Source organism: Ranitomeya variabilis, chromosome 2 (assembly GCF_051348905.1).
Source record: "Ranitomeya variabilis isolate aRanVar5 chromosome 2, aRanVar5.hap1, whole genome shotgun sequence".
NCBI lineage: Eukaryota > Metazoa > Chordata > Amphibia > Anura > Dendrobatidae > Ranitomeya > Ranitomeya variabilis.
Genome location: NC_135233.1, coordinates 946,538,754 through 946,561,893, shown reverse-complemented (window position 1 = coordinate 946,561,893; position 23,140 = coordinate 946,538,754). Strand labels below are relative to the sequence as shown.

Below are 23,140 nucleotides of genomic sequence, written 5' to 3'. Positions count from 1 at the left end.
GTGTATGGGGACCGCTCTACAGTTTACCAACAGATGATGTCAAGGGAGATTAGGGTTGAGCAGGTTGACTCTCCTTTTATTCAGGAGATTTTCCGCGGCCAGGGGAGCAATCTGTCAATGGCATTCTTGCCTCTTAGTTAGCAAAAACACAACTTTAGAATTGGGCTTCTTGTTATGCCATGAAATGGGGTTTGGGCACTGATTGCATTGAAAGTGTGTTAAAGCGTGTAACTAGGTGGCAGTGACTCTTATGTGCTTCCTCTCTCCTGAACACTGAGCACATGTGTCACGTGTGGCACCCTGACAGTTAATTATGTTCACAAATGCTAATGTTATGTGTGGTTCCCTAATGTTCATTAATATGTGTCATGTGTTGTAATGTGATGCATTTGTTATATACTGTGTGTAAGCTAAGGGACAGTATAGGAGTTAAGTAGATGGGAGGGGCACAGAGCAGAGCAGCACAGGGCAGGAAGATATAGGACAGACACTTCCTGGTTCTGTCAGACACCCGGGCAGTCTGCCCAAGGGACAGAACGCATACAGTGAGACAGATACAGGCTGTGGGGGATAAGTCTGCAGATGGCAGTAAGGGGCAGTGGGGCTCCAACTCAACAGGACCATCCCCAAGAAGGATCCGGGGTCTATGGCTGGGGTGAGAGCACCTGAGATAGCGTTCCTGGCACCTTTCCCTATTGGAACCCGGGCAAGGGGCTGACAGGGAGCTGGTGATGCTGAAGGTACAGATGGGACACAACTGTCCAAAGATGCTGCCCGGATGGCAGAGGAAAGGAAAGCGCAGACAGGACAGAGTCTGGCTAGAGGTACGGCTGTGAGCGCTGAGAGTAAAGCGAGAAATGACAGAAATACTAGAGTCTTCCCATATGGCAGAGGAAGGAAAAGTACAGGAAACGTTGCCCTGTGTGAACTGTGCTGCTGATGTGAAGAATGCAGGTAAGAAGATGTCTCTGTGTTTGAACTGTGCTGTCTGTGAGATGAATATGCTGCTGTCTAGTAAAGTTAAGCTCACTTCACCTCTGAAGTGATTTGCAGAGCTCATGAATGCAGAGCCAACGTGGCAGCAGCTGAGGGGAATGGGACAGAGCCTGTGAGTTTTCTGTGGTGCATGCTGCACATGCAGTACAAGGGACTTCATTTATCTTTTCATGTACAAGGTGCTGGGGTGCTCACTCACTGTTGCTTAGTGAACTAGCCCACGACTACCACCCGGTGCCACCTTGTTACAAGCGCACATGATCAGATTGAGCTTGTATTCAGTGCCCTTTAAGGTTGCCAATTTGACTTTTCATACTGTAAAATGATGATGATAATTACAGTAAAAATAATCTGTATAAGTTTCTTGAGTTTCAAAAATATTATCGCGGCCTTAAATCTTTCATACAGACAGGGCAGAAAAGTGCCCTTTTTTACGGACTGTCCTGGAATTTCTGGACAGTTGGTAACCCTGCTGCCCATTGCATAAAACTTCACTGAATAATATGTTACCGTATTTTTCACATTATAAGACACACCTTTTTCCCCAAAATTTTTTGGGGAAAATGGGGGTGCATCTTATAATGTCTTATAATGCGGATATACCTTAGCGGCTGCGGTGGAGCAGGGTCCCAGGTCACTGCTGGAAGAGGCAAGAGTGGTGCGTTGCTGCAGGCCGCAGGCTGGGATGAGGGGGTGTTCTGATGTGCGCCGCTGGGGGTGAAAATGCCTACAACGCTCTGTGGTGTGGGGGGCTCCGCCAGCAATTTGTGAAAGCCCGGAGCCCCCTGCACATCCATTAATGCAATGCGGTGGCCTCAGGGAAAATGACCGCCGGAGGCGGTGCATGTGCAGATGGAGATCTTGGCACCTAGATCTTGGGACGAGATCTGGTTGCCGAGTCCTCAATTTGAGCATGCACTACTCCCAGTGGCCATTTTCCCGGAGGCCACCGCATCGCATTAATGGATGTGCAGGGGGCTCTGGGCTTTCACAAAATGCTGACGGAATCCCCACACCGCAAGCACTGCAGCCATTATCACCCGCAGTGACGCACATCAGAACACCCCCTCATCCCAGCCTACAGCCTGCATCAACACTCTTGCCACCTCCAGAAGTGACCCTGGGACCCCGCTTCACCTCAGCCACCATCCCCGGTAAGCAGTAAGACGCATGGATTAATTTATGAGAGGCACCACCATTTCATTAAAAAAAGTTTTTTTTCCAAATTTACTCCTCAAAATTTGGGGTGCATCTTATAATCTGGTGCTTTTTATAATCTGCAAAATATGGTATTTATTTACTTATTATGCTTTGCTTATATAGCACTATCATATAATATGTGGTTCATGATAATAAGTAAAAGATGCCTGTATCATTTAGAATACCTGATTGTGCTCTTGTTTTCCAGGTTAGTGACCTTTCATTTCATGATTCTCTGGCCACATTTGTTGCTGTTCTAATAGCACGCCATGGCTTTTCACTGGAAGACGTGGTCCAGCATGTTGCTCTTCCATCCCTACTGGCTGCAGGTACAATCCTTGGGTAACAGAACGTAAGATGAATGGCACCACAAAATCTGATGTATTAGCTGAATAACCTGTATGCATGTTCATTTCTGCTCTGTGTTTTCTCTGGCTGTATTGTAACAGTTTCTGCTGATAAGATATCTGTAGAAAATGGAAGTTAATTGAAAAAGAAAAGCCTTTACATCACATTCGCTGTAGTGTTTAATGACAAATAGGATGTGTTAAATTAATAGGTAAAGTATATGCTTCATCATAATTACTGCAAATAGTCTCTACAAAACCTGAAAAGAACAGGGTCTCTAGTGCCTCCTATTGGAGGGAGCAATTGTAGAAGTCAATATTGACCCTTTAAAAAGCCTTGCCACATGACTTATGATAGAAAGTCATGCTAGATTTTTCCCAAAAGGAAAATAACTCCATTTGCAGATAGCTGTTTCAGGGTTCTGGCCCCTCATTAGTGTAAAGTAGGAGACTAGTTCATTGGGTGAGAGGCCTTTGACTAAGCCCTTCAGCAAGGCTCTTTTAAAGGGTCAATATTATCTTCTTGGATTGCTACATCCAATAGGTGGCATTATAGACTACGTTCTCTTCCTCAGAGGCTATTTGCATACCTTTACCAAGGGAGTGTTTTCTGGCCTATAAATCCTTAAAGCACCTCTCCAGTGTTTTTCTTTTAATTTCACTGCTGGAGTGGTGCTTAGAATCCAAGTCCCCTACCCCCTGATACTTACCTTCTGGCTTTTTCATCTTTTTGTGCCTGTGCTCCAGTCTGTCTCCTGCAGTTTGTGACCTGCCGTCTGCTTCAGTGTTTGCTGGAGCGAGCCGGATGTCATTTATCAATGTAAGTGTATGAGTCACCCACCAGGGCAATGGGGATACTCAGCACCTGGTCCGGTTGCATAAAGGGGATGTCATGGTGGCTGCGACCCGGTCTGTGGCCCTGGGACTCACTGTAAAAGGGGAACAGTCTTTAAAAGGAATTGTGAATAAGTCTGTTGTGACGCCACCTGTGGTGTTCGGTCAAAAGGGGGACCGACACTGCTTTAAAGGGGTCCTCTGGGGGATGTTGTTGCAGCAATGATGGTGACGCTTCCCACGGGTGACGCGTGGTCCCTTGGAATCCTAGAGTGTATGGTGATGATGGTGTTTGCTGGTTAATGAGTAAAGGACACAAGTTATAAAGTCTTTACCTGGTTTACCGTGGTTGGCAGGCCACAGTCCAGGTTACCGGCAACAGGTACATTAGGAGTCCAGGCAGCCTGGAAACAAGCGGAATCCCCTTGGCAAGTCAGGTTGGGAGCCTTCCACTGTGCGCTTGCTATAGTCCCTTGCTGTCTGTAATGTCCTAACAAGGTCCTGGTTCTTTCCCCTGTCCTTGGACAGGTACCTGTATGGTAGGCAGCTTGAGACGTTCCTTCTGGGGTCTCTGCACCGTGACTCCAGGCTCCAGGTGCTGCTGTACAACAGGCTTAATTTGGGCAGTATATGTGTGTTTCTGTGCCCTCCGGTTCTGCTATGGGGCTTGTAGCTCCCCACAGCCTCGGGCTCCCGGTACCCGGTGTTAGGGGTCGAGTTCCTGCCTCTGCACAGGGGGAATCTCGGGCCATCTCCGCTGCGGTCTCCCATTCTTCTCCGGCCGCAGTGGAATCTGCTCAGCGGGGACGTCGATCCCAGCGTCTCGCTCAGTCTGACTCTGTGCTAAGAGTTACTGCTGCATTTCCTGCTTCTGCCATTGAAGTCAGTGCTGGGCAGCGGCGAGTAGACGCTTCTGGGACTAAGTCCTGCTTTTCATGTTCTGAGCATGCCCAGAGTAAGATCTCTCAGTGGAGATCGAGGGTCACATGATCAGATACTGCAGCTAGGTCATTGGTCCTTCTTTGAAGGTCCTAAACGTGCTGCAACTATTTAAGGCTCGCATGGCCGCACGGCCATGCGCTAGTATTGTCTTTTGTAAACGTGTGTGTGTTGTGAGTGAAAGTCGTTCTTAAAAATCCCCTCCCTATTGTATGACTGCTCAGAAGGTGGATGATTGCTATCTAGCGCCCGACTTAGCCATCAGCACGTTACACACATTACAGCGTCTAATTGCTGTGACCGCCAGTGCAGCGCCGTGCGCTTTCTCTGCGCTTTCCTGACCCAAGCCTGGGTGGTTAGTGGCATATGCCAGTGCGGCACCGCATGCACTCTCGTGCTTCTTAAATAATATTATTTCTGTCTCTCTGACACCCCAGTAGCGGTGTCGAGCGCATGAGGTCTTTATGAACTCAAATCCTGAGTCTTGGGATTGAGTTCTGAGACTCCTTGCTTGCGCTCTTGGTGCGGTACCGCGGCCCTGTGACGCAACAGGGTTCGCTTCCTTCACACTGGGTGAAGTTAACCCATGTGTGTATTCATATTGTACCGCCATATCGTCGGTCTCTACTAGCAGCAGGGTTTTCACCTGCACGGTGGACCTCGGACTGCGAACACACCTAATACCATTACATCTTAAACTTGGTGAGTTCCGCCAGTCCTAACACCCGGTTTCTGCACTTTGGTTCCTCAGAGGCCCACTTGTAGCCTCCTTGAGCACCTAAATTCTCTCCTCTGCTCCTTTCCTGTCTGCTCTCCAGACTGTCTGATCCAGACTAAACTAGCTCCTCCTCCAAACCAGGATCTTTATCCAGGGAAGCTGCCCTAAAACAGTGTTTTGAGCTCCCCCTCCTGGCCTGGATTCAGAAGGTGTTGTGTGTGTGATTTACCTGCCAAAGAGATCCCCCTTGTTTCCAGGCATAGGACTACCCTCCCCGAGAGGAAGGCAGCACTACTGTGGAACCCAAACTCCTGGGGTGCCACATATTAGAGCCTCATTCTGTCTCTCATAGACTTGCATTGAAAGCTTGTGACGTAGTATCTGACTTCCGGCCAGTCAGAAGCTGCACTCACAGGATGGCGTCGTGGAACTGGAGTGACGCTGAAAAATGGTGTAGAGTCAAGAGCTGAAGGGTGAGTATATGACCAGGGGGCAGGGGAATTACGTTTAAAGCACTTCAGCAGTGAATAAAAACAAAATGCTGGAGTGGTGCTTTAACTTGATGCTCTCCTCAAGGAGATGATTCCACCCATAAATTATTAGGATTTGGACATGTTTTATGATTGTCTGCAGGCTACTGTATTACACAGCAAGGGCAAACAAGTCAATACATTTATTTAGTGTAATATTCTCCTTATACAAAACATCTCCAACCACACTTGTGTGCTCATTAATAAAATGATGCAGTGCTGATAATAGTACACTAACATAATAAATAATATCGCTTCTCATCGTAGCTTGTGGGGACCCGGATGCTGAACCAGGTGCCAGAATGACATGCCGCCTCCTTTTACATCTGCTGAGAACTCCACAAATCACCTCATATGGAGTCACAAATGGTAAGATGGCGCTATAAACTAGCAGAAATTAAATATTTTCATACTACGGTACATTGCCTTAAATATAATTGCTGTAGCCAAAGATTGACCATGGCAGCATCTTAATAATAATAATAATATTTTTTTTATTTATATGGCCCAACATATTCCGCAGTACTTTACAGTCAATGATTGGCTGAGTAGTCATTTCCTAAATGTGAGGATAAGAGAAGGAATTTGTGTGGAGGGGTAGCAGATCAATTCTGCTTTTTTAAAGCAGCCAGAAGCATTTAGATTTAATTTCCTTGAAAACCCTGTTAATTATGTTTCCGTTTACACAGAATAGCACAAAATATCAAAATATATTTTATTGTGTAAGAAAAAGCAGGAGAAAAACTCTGAAAGTAATGCATTTGGGGACTGGAAGTATAAATAGGTGCCTAAATGGGTGTCATGCAAAATAAGTGATTACACTGTGTGCATAATTATTAGGCAAATCAATACTTTAAACATATCATCACTTTTAAAGGGAACCTGTCAGCAGGATTGTGCACAGTGACCTACAGGCAGTGTCAGGTCGGAGCCGTTATACTGATTAAAATGATACTTTGGTTAATGAAATCCGTCCTGTGGTTGTTGTTTAATCTTTATTTTCAGTTTTGAATTAATGATATGCTCGTTAAGGTAATGAATATTCATGCTTCTCCACTCCCATAGGCGTGAAGTGAATATTTATTACATTAATGAGTGGGGCCATGTGATTGCTCAGCAGGAAGCGCTTCTGGTGATGGAACGAAATGCAGCGAGGGCACACAGGAAGGTAAGTAGGATGTGTTTTTTTTATAGGAACCATGCATACAAGGATAGAGGATAAGGAGCCATTCATACAAGGACAGGGACGGGGCAGCCAGGCATACCAGGATAGTGATGAGGGGACAATGCATACCCGGCTTATACTCGAGCCAATAAGTTTACCCAGTTTTTCGTGGCAATATTAGGTGCCTCGGCTTATACTCAGGTCAACTTATACTCGAGTATATACGGTACTTAAAAAAAAAACCTTCTGCAGGCAGGTGCCAGCCATGGATCCTGCGCTGCAGCATAATCGCATGTGTACTGTGTTAATAATAAAAGAGTGATTGCGTGCCCTTCGGGCGCACGCGGTGATTACAAGCCACGCAATGGGGTGTACCCATGCACCAAACTGGCGTATGTGCAGACTAATAGCAAACATAAATGCCTGGTGTACCTCTCCTGCCACTCCTACCTTGTGTATGAAAAAGATCTATAGTTAATACTGTTCGGGTAGAGTTATCCGATAGCGCTATCCAATGAAGAAAGTGAACGGGTAGAGCTATCCCATAGCCCTATTCCTAAAGGATATGAATGGGTAGAGCTATCTAATAGCGCTATTCCTCAATGTTCCAGAGCGTAAGCCAGTTCACATGGTTGAGCGCACTTGGGATCTGCCCCCAAGGCCCTGCCCATGCCCAATGTTTGATCTGTAGACAGCAGCTAGGAGTTAGTCCCGCTTTTGTGTACAAAATTTGTTGGCTTTTACAATTGTTAAAAAGCTTAATAAAAGACTTCTTTGCACACACAGTTGACAGTAAACCATTTGACAACGTTAGGAATAGGTTTACCCTGCTTCTGTGTCTCAAATATTTTTTGTTGGCTTTTCCTTCCTCTGGAGAAAGCCACATATAACTGCCCATGTGGAAACACTGGGAGTGGCAAATAAATTGCTACAATATCCAAAGGACTGTCCCTGAGATTTATTGATGGTCATTGCAAAAGCCAACATGACAGGAAACTGACGCCGTCGCATCTGGACTGGCAAGTTTTTATCTTTGGAAATCAGGTCAGTTCTTGGAATAAGAACTGTCTAACCCTTTGCTTTTCCATTGAAAGCAATGGCATGACTAACACTTGCTTTTAAGCTTTTCACATAAAGCCTTGTGCCATTGCAAAGGCCACGCTTTCTGTTAAGATTACGCAGGAGCATAATTACAGCTCCTGGTTTCAGCTTTAGTTCATCAGGAGGCATCCCAGTGGGATTCAAAGAGTTAAGAAACTCTACAGGGTATTCTGTGAGAATCACACCCTCCTCTTCAGCAATTGTGTCAACGGAGCGATATGTTGAGTGTTCACCTTGAACTTGACTAAAAATGTTGTAATTCAAGACGTGAACCTCATCATTGAATGGCGTAAGAATTGCTTAATTGGCAATTGCTTCTACCGTTGCATCAGTAATCTCAATTGAGTCGCCAAAAATAGCTTTAATTAAATCACCCTCTTCAATAAAAGAATTTGGGATTTCAATTGTGTCTTCTGGTAGACCATATGCATTTGACAACTCTCCATTGCCAAGTTTCAGTAACCATGAGTTGTACTCAACTTCATCCTGAGACGTTCTCATATTCTGTTGTAAAACTGATTCCAGGATTTTGAGTATTTAATGGTGGACTGTACAATTTGGGCTCTTATTCCACATTCCACTATTGGTAGGGTTTGACAAAAGTCACCACCGTTTATGAAAACTTTTCCACCAAATGGACTTTTTTTCCACATATGTCTTGGAACAAATTATCCACAGCTTTCATATTAATACAGGGAGTCATTGTTACATCATCCCAAATAACGACAGATGACTCCCTAAGCTCCTTTGCTTTAAGTAAGGTTGGCTTAATTTTTGACACTGTGGTCTCATTTGTTGTAATTCCAAGGCCAAACTTGGAATGGTAGGTGCTATCGTTTTGTAGTAATGTAGCCGCCAATCCAGTGGAGGCTACTGAGCAAATAGACTCCTTTTCTGCTTGTAGTGTCTTGTGCAAGCAGTTGTACAAAAATGTCTTCCCACTGCCTCCAGGGCCGTCCAGAAAAAAACAGTGTGAGCTAGTGTCGTCTGGCTGTGATGCAGCTTTGACTGCTTGCATAATTGCATTGAAAGCTGATTTCTGAGCTTCATTAGGCATAGCTTTCAATTGCTCAGCCTCCTGCTTTATTACAGCATAATTCAGTTGGTCCAGTATTCCATCTGGAACATTTACTGGAGTTAGCAATCTATAGTCAGCACAGGACTTTTTATTGCTTAAGAGCACTTCATTAATGTCACGTAGAGCCAGTTGCTCAGCAATTTCTGGAGTATACCGCCTGGTGTAATCCTCCATAAATTCGATTTTATATTATTGCCATAATGCCAATGGTTTAGCTGGTTCCCCATATACACAAATTATAGCAAATAATTTGCAAAGTTGGTAGCCCATTTGGAAAGCGATTGCATTCGTTATACCGTCATCCCATTGGGAATCGTGTTCCAAAAGATGAAGATCAATGCACGCATTTTTATACGTGTCATGTATGACTCCATTGACAGTCCTTAAGACAGCATAAGACTTTGCTCCTCTTACGTGAAGTAAATGGAGTCTTAGGTAATACAGCTCATCATCTGTTAAAGAGACTGTATACATTCGGGCAATTGTTTTCCCAAATTGAGCCCGCCGTTTTTTCCATCCTTCTAGTACAGCTTTTCCATCCCATACATAGTGTTCAGGGATCTCACTGTACAAATACTGACAGCGGAAGCATCAACTCTGTTTAGCTCAAAATAAGTGTTATGCTCCCGCTTGCCTTGCCACATCGTTCCCATACTTACCACGCTGCGGCGTCCCGGTGCGTCCCTGCTCGCTTCTGGTCTTCTGCTCTCCTCGCGCGCCCGCCTCCTGGTCCTCCTCGGGTGCGCGCGCGCACTGGGTTCGGCGGTGCATGCGCATATTCATCTCGCTGATCCCTGCCGCACTCTCTGGTACTCTCGGTGCTCTGGAGGATTTGCACCCGGAAGGTATTCCTCCGTCCTCCTTATCAGGCTGTCTCTTCCTCCTGGCGATGCCTGATTGTCATTTGTGTTTTACATGTGACTCTGGCCCCTTGTCTCCTGGTTCGCTCTGTCCTCAGCCTGCTATTATTAGCTGCCTTGTTTACCCTCTGTCCTTTCGTGTCTCCTCCAGTACCTACCTACTTGTGTCCCCTGTTTTGTCTTTTACAGCATTGCGTTCTTCGTGTCAACCAGTCAGTGTCTCATATATCCTCTGCCAGGTTCCCAGTGTTCCTTGTTACTCTCGGCTCAGTGTTCCCTCCATTCCATCCTGCCCGCATTTCATATCTCTCCCTGTGTCAAGTACTCCTGCCGTCCTCACCATTTATAGCATCATCTCAGTCCCGCCGGTCTTTCCGTGCTCTTTCTTCTTTCACTTGCTTCACCACCCTGTCCGTATTCCTGTGCTCCTCCCGTGTAACTCTCTCTCCTGCACCTCTCCGTTAGGTACTAGCTGCCGCGGCAGTAGTCTTCATTGAGCCTGCCCCGAACGCTCCCTGTATAGGGGGTGGTCCACCAGGTCCACTCGCCCTGGGAGGGTTTGCTGTCGCGGTCTAGTGGGTCCACCTTTTGGAGTTCCTCTAGAGTTATCACAATAAGCCTGCAGAGTAGAGGCATTTGAGTCTGAAATAACCATATCCACATTACCATCTTCGAAAAACACTTGCTGCATGTTTTCAAGGTGAACAGCAAGCCTTTTAATGGTATGTGAAGCATCATGAATTTTAATTTTTCTGATTCTCTACATGCCCTCAGGGGCGCTTATACACTGAGAATCTAGGTACATGGCTGATTCATTCTAGTTTAGCCTATCAAACTTGATATTGGCACAGTCATGTCCCTTGTATACATATTTGAAAAGATATTTAACACTTTTTATTGAAGCACATATCTCAACATTGATATGGCAATTGTACTTGAGTAATAAATGAGGGTTGTATGGAACAACCCATCTATTGTCGATTTCTCGCGTTCCTCGTCTGGTTATCCCAGTATTGCGTCGACGGTACTGTGGATAAGCATCAACATTGGGGTTTATCTCTGTATTAAATTCCTTGGGAATTTTTTTGCGCATTGACCATCTGTCATGCATATAGCACCAAGTTGATCTTCGCCACATGGGCCATGAATCATGTGCTTCATCACTGCCTCATGCAGTTTTGGATTTGCTGTCTCATTTGGGATTTCAGCAGAGACCAATTCGTCAATTATTTCTTTGTCCCCCGGTTTATCTTCCTCTCTGAGGATTAAGAGCATGTGAGCATGTGGTATTCCACGCTTTTGAAATTCTATTACATGCACATAGGCAACAACACTGCCAAAAATGTGTTTTTTCAAAATCTCGTTAAGCACGGCTTGGAGTTTGATTTTAAATACTTGTGCAACCAAATCTCATCTGAACTCTGGCCTTTGCCATGGTTCTAAGTTTTCAGTAATTTCTTTCCACCTTTGGTTACAGGCCATCGGACAATTGTCATGGCGTCTTAGTAATTTTGCTGCATAGCTCTTGGGCTTCCAATGAAAGTGGACGGTAAAATTACTGGTGTCAAAGCTTTTAGCCCTTGGTGTAAAGCAGCATTATGGATGTGATCCATAACGCCAGCATAACTGTCGACGCGTAATGCCTTTTGATTTTGTTTTATATATTCGATCCTGTCGGATTCAATTTTGATGTAACTGTCAACGATAAATTGTTGCGTCAACTTCCCAGCATTTAAAAGGGGATTGAACTCGTCACGAATGGCAAGCCTGTATGCATAGTACTGCAACAGGGTGATTTTTTCTTGTCGATCTTGATCCACTGGTATGGATGGTAGATGAATGTCACCAATTCCTTGATGTTGCACACTTAGGGCAATTGGAGTTGTCAAATTTATTGTCCATCCACTGTCCCCATATGGGAATAGAAGTGGATATGTCATTGCATCACACTTTCTGTGAAGAAAGCTGATTTGAACAGTTCGGTTTTCACTTTCGAGGGGAACTCTGATGTCCCTATTAAATGGGGGTTCACCCATTGCATTTTGATAAATTATAGCTACTTCATTGCACCTTGGTGCATTGTAGCGCCTCTGGTCATCGTTGTAGTAATTTATAACTGACATTGTTATTTCGAGTGGATCGTGATTTTCTAATTCAGAAATCCTCTCTTCCCCTATTTCAAATTCCCTCATCATTGTGAACGCTCTTGCGAGTGGGTTAATTGTTTACATTTTCTCTCCAAGAGATGATAGCATTGCTGGGAGGTACTTTTTATTTGCTTGACTTCTTGTACTTAATGCTTCTTCACTGTCTAAGATATAAATCTGGGCAAACTTGGGAGTACTACCTACAGCGGGATGCAATGGGGCAGTTCTGTGGTAAATTTGTCCATGAATTCGAAAACAGTATGGACCATGCCCAGAAGTTGGTGCTACTTGTGCTCCCATTGATGCCAAAGCAAGCGAGCTATTGTATTGCCTTATATTAGCCATAAAGTTATTGGAGTGCTGATGCTCTCCTTTCATCAACTTGACTAATTGATCATCCATACGAATGGGACATAATTCGATGCGCCCTCACTTGCAGCAGGAAAGGAATGTTTTGTCCTGCGCCATTTTGTCTTTGAAATTTTTAGATTGGCAGAACTGTCATCGAAATGTCAGTTTCTCTACGTGGAGCAGCACCCTCAATTTGATCCATCTTTGCAATCTTGCCTCACAGTGTTGCCTCACAGGCTAACATTCAAAAAAGGCTTATGCCTTAACTCGCCTCCAGGGGGAGCTCCTCTTCTTAGGTATCCATGGTTACACCCAACTGTGGATGACTCATTGTGCACAGACACACGGACACGTCTAAATTAGGTATATTGATGTAGTTACGGTTATCCCGATAGTGAAAAAAAATCCATTTGAAAATGGTGCCCGCCATGCCTGCGCAGTAGTAGCTACTGTGCAAGCGCCAGTGGCACCATCTTGGAGGGAGATTTTGTTTTTCTCTAGCAAAATGGAGCTGTCGGTGCCTGCGCAATAGCAGCTATCAGATCACATCTATATATACTGATAGCTGTTACTGCGCAGGTGCAGTGGGCACCATTTTCAAATGAATTTTTTTTACCATCAGGATAGCCACAACCACATTTATTATGAGCGCAGTACTCATGCGATCATACTGCGTAGCAGGTGCCATGGCTGGCACCTGCCACAGAATGGCTTTTTTTTTGTGCACAGTATTTACATTTATTCATTATTTAAACTAGGGGGCAGGTCAGTGAGGGATCAGTGACCTGTCAGCAGTCTTCATTATGAATACCTAATCAGAGCACCACATGAAGACCCCCCACAGGCTGCCCTGGGGCATGAGGATATCATCACAAAACTGAAAATAAAGATTAAACAGCAACCACAAGACGGATTTCATCAACCCAGGTTTCATTTTAATCAGCGCCGACCTGACACTGTCTGTAGGTTAATGGGCACATTCCTGCTGACAGGTTCCCTTTAAGCAGGTTTTCCAACTCCTAGTATAAACTTGAATGCTTATTGGGTGAAGCAGATAGGTGATATATATTTGTGTAATGAGGGAAGGTGAGGTCTAAAGATACAACTGCTTTTATCAAGATGTGCAGAATGATTAGGCAGCTTTTTTTTCTCAGGACAAATGGACCAAAAGTGAGATTTAACTGATGCTGAAAAAGTAAAAAATTCTTAAATGCGTTACCCGGTTTTAGATTTCAAGTCTGCAGTTACTCTATGTGACTGCAGACTTGTGGCTCCTCACATCACATGCACTGCGCGCTGTCAGGATTCTACAGTGCCGACAGTGTGCGGGTGGTCACGTGACACTGGCATTGATCAAGGTTACACCCACCTAGTCGGCACGTCTTCACAATGCTCAATGTGCGCGATGTGAGGATTCACAAGTCTGCAGTCACATCAAGTTAGTGTAGACTTGTAGCCTACTGTAGGATAACCCCCTCAAGTCTTACAGGAAGATGCAGCATTCTTGAAATTGCTGAGATATTGGGCGCAATCACAGAACTATCAAAAGATTAGTTGCAAATAGTCAACAGGGTCACAAAAATGTGTTGAGGAAAAAAGATGCACACTAACTCCCCTAATAAGGTGATTTGCAAAGTTCTATCACTTTCCATGATGGACAAACTTATTAGGAAGACAAATGTAATTACTCTTTAAGGATCTTCTGACATAATCAGATTTTCTGCTGGAAATCTGCAAATATATTGGATATATATTATATATTGGAAAATCAGTTGGCATTGGTTGATCGACACTTACATACAGTGGGGCAAAAAAGTATTTAGTCAGTCAGCAATAGTGCAAGTTCCACCACTTAAAAAGATGAGAGGCGTCTGTAATTTACATCATAGGTAGACCTCAACTATGGGAGACAAACTGAGAAAAAAAAATCCAGAAAATCACATTGTCTGTTTTTTTTATCATTTTATTTGCATATTATGGTGGAAAATAAGTATTTGGTCAGAAACAAAATTTCAAGATTTCTGGCTCTCACAGACCTGTAACTTCTTCTTTAAGAGTCTCCTCTTTCCTCCACTCATTACCTGTAGTAATGGCACCTGTTTAATCTTGTTATCAGTATAAAAAGACACCTGTGCACACCCTCAAACAGTCTGACTCCAAACTCCACTATGGTGAAGACCAAAGAGCTGTCAAAGGACACCAGAAACAAAATTGTAGCCCTGCACCAGGCTGGTAAGACTGAATCTGCAATAGCCAACCAGCTTGGAGTGAAGAAATCAACAGTGGGAGCAATAATTAGAAAATGGAAGACATTCAAGACCACTGATAATCTCCCTCGATCTGGGGCTCCACGCAAAATCCCACCCCGTGGGGTCAGAATGATCACAAGAACGGTGAGCAAAAATCCCAGAACCACGCGGGGGGACCTAGTGAATGAACTGCAGAGAGCTGGGACCAATGTAACAAGGCCTACCATAAGTAACACACTACGCCACCATGGACTCAGATCCTGCACTGCCAGACGTCTCCCACTGCTTAAGCCAGTACATGTCCGGGCCCGTCTGAAGTTTGCTAGAGAGCATTTGGATGATCCAGAGGAGTTTTGGGAGAATGTCCTATGGTCTGATGAAACCAAACTGGAACTGTTTGGTAGAAACACAACTTGTCGTGTTTGGAGGAAAAAGAATACTGAGTTGCATCCATTAAACACCATACCTACTGTAAAGCATGGTGGTGGAAACATCATGCTTTGGGGCTGTTTCTCTGCAAAGGGGCCAGGACGACTGATCCGGGTACATGAAAGAATGAATGGGGCCATGTATCGTGAGATTTTGAGTGCAAACCTCCTTCCATCAGCAAGGGCATTGAAGATGAAACGTGGCTGGGTCTTTCAACATGACAGTGATCCAAAGCACATCACCAGGGCAACGAAGGAGTGGCTTCGTAAGAAGCATTTCAAGGTCCTGGAGTGGCCTAGCCAGTCTCCAGATCTCAACCCTATAGAAAACCTTTGGAGGGAGTTGAAAGTCCGTGTTGCCAAGCGAAAAGCCAAAAACATCACTGCTCTAGAGGAGATCTGCATGGAGGAATGGGCCAACATACCAACAACAGTGTGTGGCAACCTTGTGAAGACTTACAGAAAATGTTTGACCTCTGTCATTGCCAACAAAGGATATATTACAAAGTATTGAGATGAAATTTTGTTTCTGACCAAATACTTATTTTCCACCATAATATGCAAATAAAATGATAAAAAAACAGACAATGTGATTTTCTGGATTTTTTTTTCTCAGTTTGTCTCCCATAGTTGAGGTCTACCTATGATGTAAATTACAGACGCCTCTCATCTTTTTAAGTGGTGGAACTTGCACTATTGCTGACTGACTAAATACTTTTTTGCCCCACTGTATATTAATCAGTTGCGTGCTCAATATGTAAGGGGGTTAATGGTAATCGGTCATATCCATGATTTCTATGTCTGCATAAAAGATGTGACAAATAAACATGGACTGGAGAGATTATAATTTTTGCTGGAATGCCTCTTTTAAGATTTTATTTTGTATGGGAGATGTCAAGGTGCCAGTATGGATAGTATCAAACAAGACATTCAGGGCCCGAGTAAGTGAACAGTAGGCAAAAGTCCTATTTGATTATGAGTTCGGTGTCTTTAATGTCTCTATCACCGTGGCAGCACGGTGGCTCAGTGTTTCAAATGTTCAAATCCCACCAAGGACAACATCTGCAAGGAGTCTGTATGTTCTCCCCGTGTTTGCGTGGGTTTCCTCCGGGTTCTCCGGTTTCCCATCGGGGACAGTGATAATGTGTGCAAACTGTAAAGCACTGCGGAATATGTTGGCGATATACTGTATAAAAATAAAGATTATTATTATCAGTCATTATCTGCAATGGTCTCCCAACAATGGATGGATTGTGGCACTATATGACACTTCAGTCCTATTTACTTTTTATATATCTATAAGACTTGAACCTGTTTCCTAAAATGCATATTTACAAAACACAAGTGTTCTCATTTCCTTAGGGAAGCTTTCACCTGGATTATGCTCTTCATGTGACAAACACCTTTTGGCAGCTGCTCATAACAGCATTGAAGTGGGAGCTGTATTTGCAGTCCTGAAAGCTATCCTGATGCTGGGTATGTTCTGGGTCCTAGCTAATGTGATAACACAAATTCAGAACGGCTGCTTGTGGCAGAAGACTGCTCTGTCATGTCGGACATGTGGTTAGGATATTAGTTATAATTAGCAGTAATTAGGCTCTGCTCACATCTGCCATCATAAACAGAACCACATCTTCATTGGAAGCGGAACCAGAGCACATTGCCTGATCCACTGCATGATGGTCACCAGTGACATCAACAGACCACCATGACTTGGGTTGAGGACCAGAAGGTTAAAATGTGGAGTCAGTCATTTTCAAGGGTAAAAAAAGTGGCCATAGCCTTAAAGGAGTATTGCCATCTCCAAGATACTGTCCCAGTATGTAGTAGGTGTAATAATAATAATGTTAGCAAATATCTCCAATTAGTAGTAAAGTTCTCCCGATAAGCTATGTCGCTTAGCCCATGTGCAGGTATTTCAGTAGCTTAAATATCCATGGTTACAACCACTAACAGCTAACTAACTGTCACTATATGATTGGTCATAACCATGGATACATATGCTACTCCAATGCCCTGCACATGGGGTACGTCACCTATCGAATAAGAACTATTCTACATTTCTAATTGAAAGTATTTTCTAATATTATTGGATATAGGAATACCCCTTTAAGGTTATTTTTCATTGCATGATTATGTCTTTGGCCAGTCCTAGGAACACCTGCCTCAGTAAGATGGTGCAGTGCAAAGAGGCTGCTGATCTCAAGATGAACAAGCAAAAAGATCGTCATTCTCAGCAGCACATTGTGCTGTATAAACAGGACTTTACTGCAGAGGGCAAAGGCAAAAATCATATACAAGAAAAAGTGTGAATAAACCAAAGTACAAAAGAAAATATATTTTAAAAAGTATTTTTTTTAACAAAGGCTCATACGCCAAAACGTACATAGGGACTCCTGGCACCACAGTAAATATTTAACCCCATGTACCCCTTGCATTTGCCCACCTTTGTTTTGTGACATATTACATAACTTATGGTTACCTCATTTGCACTTCTTATTACCTCTTATTATCTTTTCCTTTGTCACATTCCATGTGTGGGTTGCAGCTTATAGTTACTTCATATATGACTATGTTGCTTTCTTTGTAAACTGCTGTTGGTGCCATCTTATGGTTAACTTTGATATTTATACTATTCATGTCTATGGCACTATTTTTAATTGAGTGTCACTAAAAATACTTTTTTCTTTTGTACTGTGGTTCATTCACACATTGTCTTGCATATGATTTCTATGTTGTGGTGTACTACCATCTTTTGTCCTTTACTTTCAGCAGTGGTTTTTACCTTCACATGATGCTTCATTTTGCCCAGAGTCCAAAGGCAGCTGAGCGACCTACTACAGAAAGTTCAGGGAGCATCTAAAGCCCGGTAATCAAGCTATTACATGACCGCTGGCCAAAAAGCTGCCTGTCAGCGGTCGTTAACACTGCACGTTGTGAAGCGTAAATGCACCTGTGGACTGTTCCAGAAGTAACCCACCATTTTTGTTCTAAATTCAATTAAACCAATTTGAGGAATATCATCTCTCTCCCAGATGCTGGAAATATTTTATGCTTTTAGAGCTTGAAAAATACATATGTCCACTGCAGTTCATTAGACACATTTTTTAATAATAGAGAAGGGGTGAACAACATGAATACTACATGAATAGGGAACCACTGCTTACCAAAAAATATGTAAGTCAAAACAAAATACATCATCATGGTAAAATATGATGAGACAAACCTAATAGGGAGAGCCCCCACTCCGACGTACGTTTCGCAGAACTTTTTCATCCTCCCTGAAAAATCAATACTCCTTAAAAAAGCTCTATGCGAAAAGTAGATACATTTTATCATGATGATGTATTTTGTTTTGACTTATATATTCTTTTGGTAAGGACTGGTATCCCTATTCATGTAGTATCCATATACACTTACCTATTAGCACCTTGATTACACCTTACTAGTTATATTTTTACAATCTCACTATGTATATTTATGTAATCACAACATTTAGCATGCGATTATATTGGGTTTTTTGACCCTTATCTGTTATAACCCTTACAATATGTACAATGTGGCTCCCGATCTGTTTTTATGTTTATGTGTATATATATATATATATATATATATATATATATATATATATATATATACTGTATATATATATATATATATATATATATATATATATATATATAATATATAATTGCCTAGAATACTACTTCCTGCAATTTGTGCCAACTTCCGTGGCTTTGTCCGGAGCTATTGTCCGGAGCTATTGTCCGGAGCTATTGTCCGGAGCTAATGTCCGTAGCTAATGTCCGGAGCTAATGTCCGGAGATAAGTGACGTCACCAGTGTCCTACACCCAGGCAGAGCACAGTGGCCCCAGGCAGAGCACAGGGGCCCCAGGCAGAACATGGGGCCCCAGGCAGAGCACAGGGGCCCCAGGCAGAGCACAGGGGCCCCAGGCAGCATATGGGGCCCCAGGCAGAGCACAGGGGCCCCAGGCAGCATATGGGGCCCCAGGCAGAGCACAGTGGCCCCAGGCAGAGCACACACCAAATTGGAGGCCGAGGGGCCCCGCCAACCAAATCGGAGGCCGAGGAGCCCCGCCCACCAAATCGAAGGCCGAGTGGCCCTGCCCACCAAAGCGGAGGCAGAGGGGCCCGGCCCCACCCACCAAAGCGGAGGCCGAGGGGCCCCGACCACCACATCGGAGGCCGAGGGTCCCCGCCCACCAAATCGGAGGCCGAGGGTCCCCGCCCACCAAATCGAAGGCCGAGCGGCCCCGCCCACCAAAGCGGAGGCTGAGGGGCCCGGCCCCGCCCACCAAAGCGGAGGCCGAGGGGCCCCGACCACCACATCGGAGGCCGAGGGGCCCCGCCCACCAAATCGGAGGCCGAGGGTCCCCGCCCACCAAATCGGAGGCCAAGGGTCCCCGCCCACCAAATCGGAGGCCGAGGGTCCCCGCCCACCAAATCGGAGGCCGAGGGTCCCCGCCCACCAAATTGGAGGCCGAGGGTCCCCGCCCACCAAATCGGAGGCCGAGGGTCCCTGCCCACCAAATCGGAGGCCGAGGGTCCCCGCCCACCAAATCGGAGGCCGAGGGTCCCCGCCCACCAAATCGGAGGCCGAGGGTCCACACCATCCAAATCGGAGGCCAAGGGGCCCCGTCCACCAAATCAGAGGCCGACGGGCCCCACCCACCAAAGCGGAGGCCGAGGGTCCCCGCCCACCAAATCGGAGGCCGAGGGTCCCCGCCCACCAAATTGGAGGCCGAGGGTCCCCGCCCACCAAATTGGAGGCCGAGGGGCCCCACCAACCAAATCAGAGGCCGAGGAGCCCCGCCCACCAAATCGAAGGACGAGGGGCCCCGCCCACCAAAGCGGAGGCCGAGGGTCCCCACACACCAAATCGGAGGCAGAGGGACCTGTTATGATTTTCCCAATGGCAGGGAAATCAAAATAACAACGGACTAGCTCTCGGGTGATGGGAACTAAGTGACCGTGACCTGAACCTGACACGACACTGGAAGTAGCCGGGGAGTGTTTCCTACGATGCCCTAGACACCACGCGCCAGCCGGAGATCTAACTACCCCTATCAGAGGAATATACAGGCCTGCCTTACCTCCAGAGATGAACCCCAAAAGGAGATAGCAGCCCCCCACAGATATTGACGGTGAGTCAAGAGGAAAAGACATACGTAGGATGAACAGCAGATTTAGCACAGTGAGGTCCGCTTACTAGATAGCAGAAGTACAGGAAAGAGTCACTTCACGGTCAACTTCAAAACACTACTCAAAAACACCATCCTGAAATTACTTTAAAACTCCAGTGACAACTCATGCCACTGGAGTGGCAATTTCAGTCCACGAGAGCTTCCAGCTACAGAGAGTCACATTGCAAATAGCTGGACAAAAATAGAATAAACTAGAAACAAAATTCAACTTAGCTGAACAGGATCTTGAGGCAGGAGAATGCAACAGAATGCTACTGATACATTGTTGGCCGGCATCAGACCAGCAGCCAAGCAGCCTTAAATAGGAAACTCCCCTAATGGGTGTCAACAGGTGATCAAGGATAGAAGAAGGCAAATAAGTGGCACTACCATAAAACACCACCGGGGGAGCCCACAAACAGAATTCACAACAGTACCCCCCCCTTAAGGAGGGGGCACCGAACCCTCACCAGAACCACCAGGGCGATCTGGATGAGCACTATGAAATGCACGAACCAAATCAGGAGCATGAACATCAGATGCTGTCACCCAAGAATTATCCTCCTGACCATAGCCTTTCCACTTAACCAGATACTGAAGTTTCCGTCTGGAAACACGGGAGTCCAAGATCTTTTCCACCACATACTCCAACTCACCCTCAACCAGCACAGGAGCAGGAGGATCAGCAGACGGAACAACCGGCACCTCATACCTCCGCAACAATGACCGATGAAAAACATTATGAATAGTAAAAGATGCTGGGAGGTCCAAACGAAAGGACACAGGATTGAGAACCTCCAGAATCCTATAAGGGCCGATAAACCGAGGCTTAAACTTAGGAGACGAGACCTTCATAGGAACAAATCGAGAAGACAACCAAACTAGGTCCCCAACACAAAGACGAGGACCGACACGCCGATGACGATTAGTGAACTGTTGAGTCTTCTCCTGGGACAACTTCAGATTGTCCACAACCTGTCCCCAAATCTGATGCATTCTATCAACCACAGCATCTACTCCAGGACAATCCGAAGACTCCAATTGACCGGACGAAAAGCGAGGGTGAAACCCTGAATTACAAAAAAATGGAGAAACCAAAGTGGCAGAACTGGCCCGATTGTTAAGGGCAAACTCTGCCAATGGCAAAAAATCAAGCCAATCGTCCTGATCAGCGGACACAAAACACCTCAAGTAAGTCTCCAAGGTCTGATTAGTACGCTCAGTCTGGCCATTAGTCTGAGGATGGAATGCAGACGAAAAAGACAAGTCGATGCCCATCCTGGCACAGAACGCCCGCCAAAATCTAGACACAAACTGAGTACCCCTGTCAGACACTATATTCTCAGGAATACCATGCAAACGCACAACATTCTGAAAAAATAGAGGGACCAGCTCAGAGGAGGAGGGCAATTTGGGCAAAGGTACCAAGTGAACCATCTTGGAAAAACGGTCACACACCACCCAGATGACGGACATCCTACGAGAAACAGGAAGGTCAGAAATAAAGTCCATAGAGATGTGCGTCCAAGGCCTCTTAGGAATAGGCAAGGGCAACAACAACCCGCTGGCCCGGGAACAGCAGGGCTTAGCCCGAGCACAAACATCACAAGACTGCACAAAAATACGTACATCTCGAGACAAGGAAGGCCACCAGAAGGACCTAGACACCAGATCCCTGGTGCCAAAAATTCCAGGATGACCTGCCAACGCGGAAGAGTGAACCTCCGAAATAACTCTACTGGTCCAGTCATCAGGGACAAACAATCTACCAGGCGGACAGCGATCAGGCCTATCCACCTGAAACTCCTGCAAAGAGCGCCGCAGGTCTGGGGAGACAGCTGACAATATCACCCCATCCTTCAGGATGCCAGTAGGTTCGGAATCACCAGGCGAGTCAGGCTCAAAACTCCTAGAGAGGGCATCCGCCCTCACATTCTTAGACCCAGGCAGATATGAAACCACAAAGTTAAATCGAGAGAAAAACAACGACCAGCGCGCCTGTCTAGGATTCAGACGCCTGGCTGACTCAAGATAAATTAGATTTTTGTGGTCAGTCAAGACCACCACCTGGTGTCTAGCACCCTCAAGCCAATGACGCCACTCCTCAAATGCCCACTTCATGGCCAAGAGCTCCCGATTTCCAACATCATAATTTCGCTCAGCGGGCGAAAACTTTCGAGAGAAAAACGCACATGGTCTCATCACTGAGCAGTCAGGACCTTTCTGCGACAAAACTGCACCTGCTCCGATCTCGGAAGCATCTACTTCAACCTGTAACGGGAGCGAAACATCAGGCTGGCGCAACACAGGAACAGAAGAAAAGCGGCGCTTAAGCTCCCGAAAGGCCTCCACAGCCGCAGAGGACCAATTAGCAACATCAGCACCCTTCTTGGTCAAATCAGTCAAAGGTTTAGCAATGGCAGAAAAACCCGCTATGAATCGGCGATAGAAATTAGCAAATCCCAAGAATTTCTGAAGACTCTTTAGAGAAGTAGGTTGTACCCAATCACAAATAGCCTGAACCTTAACAGGGTCCATCTCCATAGATGAAGGGGAAAAAATATATCCCAAAAAGGAAATTCTCTGAACCCCAAAAATACACTTTGAGCCCTTCACAAATAGAGAATTAGCTCGTAAAACCTGAAAAACTCTCCTGACCTGTTGAACATGAGATTCCCAGTCCTCCGAAAAAATCAAAATATCATCCAAATACACAATCATAAATTTATCCAGATATTCACGGAAAATATCGTGCATAAAGGACTGAAAAACGGAAGGGGCATTCGCGAGACCGAAAGGCATTACCAAATACTCAAAATGGCCTTCAGGCGTATTAAATGCGGTCTTCCACTCATCCCCCTGCTTAATCCGCACTAAATTATACGCACCACGTAGATCGATCTTAGTGAACCACTTCGCCCCCTTTATGCGAGCAAAAAGATCAGTCAGTAAAGGTAACGGATACTGGTATTTAACTGTAATCTTATTCAGA

The 23,140-nt window shown here is 45.2% G+C and overlaps 1 protein-coding gene across 1 annotated transcript in view; it reads left to right on the top strand.

Annotated features, from left to right (window-relative positions):
* MED12L (mediator complex subunit 12L) overlaps nucleotides 1–23,140 on the top strand; it is a 995,158-nt gene that overhangs the window by 739,977 nt on the left and 232,041 nt on the right. Inside the window, exons 24-26 of the mRNA XM_077290760.1 lie at nucleotides 2,405–2,525; nucleotides 5,832–5,933; nucleotides 16,306–16,419. Of these exons, the coding sequence (XP_077146875.1) occupies nucleotides 2,405–2,525; nucleotides 5,832–5,933; nucleotides 16,306–16,419 (337 nt within the window). The remainder of the gene's footprint in view (nucleotides 1–2,404; nucleotides 2,526–5,831; nucleotides 5,934–16,305; nucleotides 16,420–23,140) is intronic.